This window comes from Cynoglossus semilaevis, chromosome 6, assembly GCF_000523025.1.
Source record: "Cynoglossus semilaevis isolate Cse_v1.0 chromosome 6, Cse_v1.0, whole genome shotgun sequence".
NCBI classification, from domain to species: domain Eukaryota; kingdom Metazoa; phylum Chordata; class Actinopteri; order Pleuronectiformes; family Cynoglossidae; genus Cynoglossus; species Cynoglossus semilaevis.
The window spans coordinates 1748845-1754484 of NC_024312.1; the positions used below are offsets into that span (position 1 = coordinate 1748845).

At 41.1% G+C, this 5640-nt stretch overlaps 1 protein-coding gene across 7 annotated transcripts in view; it reads right to left on the reverse strand.

The window, feature by feature from the left end:
* Positions 1 to 5640, reverse strand: part of LOC103379534 (trichohyalin) — a 50061-nt gene that overhangs the window by 9391 nt on the left and 35030 nt on the right. For 4 of the 7 annotated variants that reach the window (XM_008311111.3, XM_008311110.3, XM_008311113.3 and 1 more), the window contains exons 22-23: positions 3584 to 3706; positions 2097 to 2199 (exon numbers count right to left, since the gene is read on the reverse strand). In XM_008311111.3, the coding sequence (XP_008309333.1) occupies positions 2097 to 2199; positions 3584 to 3706 (226 nt within the window). Of the gene's footprint in view, positions 1 to 2096; positions 2203 to 3583; positions 3707 to 5640 lie in introns of all 7 variants that reach the window. The other 3 variants (XM_017033142.2, XM_025056364.1, XM_025056362.1) reach the window with 1 other exon arrangement.

Genomic DNA, 5640 nt, shown 5'->3' on the forward strand with positions numbered 1-5640 from the left:
TTCTTCTTCTTCTTCTTCTTCTTCTTCTTCTTCTTCTTCTTCTTCTTCTTCTTCTTCTTCTTCTTCTTCTTCTTCTTCTTCTTCTTCTTCTTCTTCTTCTCCAGTAGAACTGGAGTGAGCAGCCAGAAGAGCACGGCCTCGTGAACCACACATGAAGACAGAAAACTATCAGAAAAACACGACTAGGCAGAAACTAAAGGTTGACAGAAATGAATCCAGACGTCGAAGTCTCGGTGTTTTCCTTTTTCTTTGACTAAAATCGAGTCGTCAAACAGTTGATGTTCGGAGCTCGTGATGTGTTCCTGCCTTCAGAGCAGCTCCAGTCCTGCTACACTTACACTCACTGTGATAAGGCTCTGTGTGTGTGTGTGTGTGTGTGTGACCTCATCATGTTTTTATTTCATGTTGTTCCAGCAGGCTGCGCTGACGTCCTGCAGAGTAAATACAGCGCTTCTGGTACCAGGCTGCGAGATTAGACAACTGAGTCCACTCACATGAGGATATCCAGCAGTGAGTGTGTGTGTGTCAGTGAGTGTGTGTGTGTCAGTGAGTGTGTGTGTGTACCAGGCAGTTATCACTTATGTTTATGACTAAAGAAGACCCTAAGACTGAAACCTCCAACATCATCTCTGTATATGTCAATGTCTCTCTCACACACACATCAATGTCTCTCTCTCTCTCTCTCTCACACACACACACGTGCGCACACACACACACACACACTACTGTAGACACTCCTGTTTTATCTACACTGAATTCTTCAGTCCCTCCAACAAAAAAACACTCGCTGGCATGTGAGGAATGTTTCATTTAGAAACATGACAACAGTCAAACATTTTGAAGGATGCGCCCATCAGCCCAGCGCGCCCTGCAGTTTTTCATAATATCTCTTCAAATATCTCTTCAGCCCCAGAACCCCGGCGAGCAGTCGTTGCTTTTTTGGTGAAACAGTGTCAGCTACTGTTTGCTAAAATGCTAACATGCTAACAGGACAGTTGGTAAATATGTTCTAGTTCTAGTTTGTGAAATGAACGATATTTCCCAGCATTCAACACACAACAGTACTGAACCGGACCACCGGTCAAACTTTGAACCTCATCTTGGACACCGCTGCTACAACATATTGTTTTAGTGACAATAGCATCCAGAATAGTCGCTCCTGAAACACTCGATTGATATATATATTTTTTTTGATCAGTGCTTCCACGTTATTTCTGTCCCAGTTTCCTCCCTGTGTTTTTCCACTTCCTCCAGTGGCACCGTGACATTTGGTTCTCCGTTCAACTGCTGAGGACTATTTATCAAACACGGAAAAACCTCTGGAACAGGAGTTTATGACGGTTCTCTCAACAACAGTGCCACCATCCAAGAAGTAACAGAAGTAAATCATCAGAGGAAGGAGGAGAAGGAGGTGAAGGAGGAGAAGGAGGTGAAGGAGGAGAAGGAGGTGAAGGTGAACATCCTGTTCACAACTGCTTCCTGATACCTGGACGACCACTGTACGTCTGACACCACGTCTTCAACAAAGAAAATAATCAGGGCTCCACCTGGACTGGTTCTGGTTCTGGTTATAAAGTGTTTAAATAAATGTCAACGTTTGTCCCTGAGGCTGTGAACACGATCAGCTCGTCAGGTTTAAAGATAAGTGCTGGAAATGGAAGGGTTAACCTTAAATTATTCACAAACTTTAAAATATGACTGTGGTCAAGATGTGAAAGTAACCACAAAAAAAAAGTCAAATGATCATAATGAAGCCAGAGACAATAACTAACCAACAACATCTAAAAGAAAGACCAAATTTATATCAAAGTTTTAGTCCTAATTTAAGTCAAACTAACCTTGAACAGTCGGAGAAAAAAAAAAAAGAGAGTTTATCTAAAAGCACTCCAGAAACGACCAAAACAGCCAAGATCCCTAACTGAGTTAGGGACCGCTGAAAACTAGTCAGAAATGAAACAAACCTGTCGAGAGATAAATGGACTGAACTTGAAGAAAATGGTGCAATTTAGCAAAAATACATATAAAAAGTCCCTCTATAGTTTATTATGGGTATGTGTGTGTGTGTGTGTGTGTGTGTGTGTGTGTGTGTGTAGTACCTGTTGTATGGGTTCCTCAGCAGCAGGGCCTGACTGCCTGTACAGCTGTCTGTAGGTGTGTGACATCCGTAGACTGGTGGAGGCACAGGGTACTGCTGCTCACCTACTACACACACACACACACACACACACACACAGATTTATAAATATACTGCTGGCGTGCAGATGGAGGTAAACTTGTTTATGTCTCCCTCCGAGGGACTAAAGGAGAACTTCCTTCATATCTCATCTTTTTTTTTTCTTGACTCTTCCGTGCAGTCGCCTCCACTTTTCTTCTACAAATAAAGAGCTCTGGCTCCGTCTTTCATATCTGCGCTCTTCCCCCGGCAACTCAACGAATGGTTCCCCTGACGCTTCCCCACATTCCAAAAATCCCCCTCAGCCTCAGTTCTTCCCAAACCATCAGCAAAACAAAAATATCATAAAAAAACTCACTGGCTGTTCATAAAACGACACATTTAATTATTTACTAATAACAATAACACGGAGTGGAGGAGGTGGAGGGGGGGCGGAGGACAGGAGGGGGTGTCAGGGAGGAGACGAGGGAGTTAGCGAGTCAGGATGTGGCTGATTTATGCCCCGGCCAGGGGAGGTCACCGCAGTCATGTCAGAATAAGGGACAAGACCCTCCCTAGGTGAGGTCCACGGAGCTGCCGTGTAGGAGCAGCTGCAGCGTCGGCTCTGGACCAAAGTTATACATTTGGACTGAAGCCAACGTGGCAGCAGACACTGATCTGTGAGAATTTTATATTTTTTATTTACAGTCGATTCCATATTGATCTCCACTAGGATCTATTTTTGTAACAGATGTTTTTTAAAAAGGGAGAGATTTAAAAATAATCCAGGGATCGATGTTGAAGATGATAAATATGTGTCAAACAAACTCAAACAACAATGAATCATTGTTAAAAACAACACTTTCCCTCTGCGTCAACATAAAAGACGACATTTTTACAGTTGCACAACGCAGAAAAACTTGCTTAATTTGGCAGTTTTTGTTTTTTTTCACTTGATATCAGTTGACCGTTAGCCAGTGGAAACACGGAGCTGAAGGACTGGAGCTCAAAGTTAAAGTTAAAAAATGTAAAAGAACCAAAACACCCGTCATCAACTGAAGTCTAAAATATTATCACACAACTGTTGAAGTATTCTCAGTACCATTAACACATTTGTCTAATGATCAGGGATGATCGATAATATCGGCCCGATATTAGCATAATTATGTAACATCTGTAAGAATCGTTATCGTTTTTTTTCTCTGATATTGAAAACCCGATAACGCAATTCCTGGGTTTGACATTGCGATGTTTTGGGGAAAAACGGCTGTATGTTTAAGTGAAAGTCACTAGATGGCAGCATTGCAGCTCATTTATTTAATCTCATTCTCACACCAGGCCTATATTGGTATCGGTTTATACCGGAATCGGAAATGAAGTGTCTGGACAGTATCGGCGTATCGGATATCGGCAAAAAGTTAAATAACTCACCCATGCTGTTCTGCTGAGTCAGAGCGTCTTCGTGTTTGAAGGAGTGGTTGGAGAACTGAGAGCTGTGGTGTGAAGGAGTGTGGCCGTAGTTTGAAGCTCCGTCGAACGCCACCGCGCCGTAACCTGCAACACAAACAACAACAACAACAATCATCATAAAAAAAAAATCTCTCTTTTTTAAAATAGAAAAAACTATCAAACTCTGGAGACATTTGACTCAATTTCATCCTCATTCCAACCACGTGACGTGACAAGAAGGAAACAGCGCTCCCAGGTGTTAGGGTGTGGTTCATGAATGGGAGGTAAATAAATAAATAAAATATAAAGAACACAGTAAAACTTCAGTAACAGGATTGAATTAATTCATTTTATTAAATATAATTCTCTCTATTTATGAGACACTATATATAATATCAACTATATGGTTGATATTACAGTATATGATGTGATGTGATGTCACTGTCGGAGGTCGGTGACAACAGACGTCCAATCAAACACAGCGTTCACTGCAGCATCAATGTGGGTTTTTTTCAAAAAAAAAAAAAAATCATACTTTGTTTTTCATTCATATCATAATAATTTTTTTTCACTGTTAGTTCTGATAAATGACCCCCCCCTAAACCCCCACCCCCTCCTCCACCACCCCCACACACACACACACAAACTGAGTCTGTGCCTGGCACCCCCTGTGCCTGGCACCTCAGTCCTGACCTGAAGGACTCACCAATCACACCCTCATAAATCAATCACACACACACACACACACACACACACACACTCCATGACATCAACAGCAACACTTTCACTGACATGTGTGTGTGTGTGTGCGTGTGTGTGTGAATCACTCAGAGAAGAGAAAAAAAAACCTCATTAAATTCCTCCATTTATCTTCAACTCAACCCTGTCTGACCACCACCTGCCCCCCCCCACACCTCCTGTGTGTGTGTGTGTGTGTGTGTGAGTGTGTGTGTGAAGTCCAGCCGTGTGTTGACGGGGTCAGTTTTTATTCAAGCGGAAAAGTGAGGCCTGGAAATACCCTCATTTCAACAGTTTCTTGACGCTCTAATAAACATCACTTTTAAAAAGTTTTTTTTTTTTTTTTGGTGGTAAATAAGTATTAACTGACAATTATTTATTTCTTTAATAAAGACTAAATAAACTTTTTTTTTTAAAACAAGAAATCCCTGGATTTCATATTTTCCAAATAAAGTTTATAGAACTTTCTTGAAAAAGCTCTGATTTCATTTTTATTATTCGTTTTTTTTAAATTATTTCCACGCTCTATGAAAACTAACTCCTCTCTAAAGTATTTTCTATTTTATTTTAAACAGTTCAGTGAGTTTTAACACCGGCCCTATTTTGGCGTCTCCTGATTTTAAACTTGACTTTTACTGTAGTGGAAACATCAAATTTATTCCTACAAATGAAATGTCAAAATTACGACACGTGTCGTTAGAAACTGATTTACTGAACAAAATGATTCATGTCACTGTTTATCCTCTGAAATCCAGCTTCATTTGATTCTTTTCACCTTTACTCCTCTGATAAAAATGTATTCTAAGAGAATTAAGGGAGAGACAAGCGACATAAAGAACACACTCCCCGCGCTTGGACACAGAGTTCTGAATAAATCCTTTTAGAATCGGGGAGCGTTGGCCGCAGGACGGCGGTGAAACGTGTGAAACGACCGTGCTGCCGTTCCCTGTGTGACCCTGGTTGGTTTGTTTGTCTGTGCTCGTCCAGCCACAGCAGCAGGGGTCAGATAAAACTGACTTCAGGTCAGCTCCGGGCTTTCATTCCAATGTTATTTCTAAATTATCTGCCTGATAAGCATTTGATTGGTAATTAATCTGCTGCTAATTCATTATCCTGACCCGGGGTCAGATATGAGCGTCAGTAAGAACCAGAGAGCAGGTAAAGGTAAACGTAAAGGTTGTTTTTGTTTCAGGTCGAACGCTGACTTATTCAGTCATTTCATTGGTTTTACTCTTTACACTTTTCTTTAAAATTTTATTCTGACTTGAGGTGAGAATTAAAATCTGTTTTAATTTAGTCTG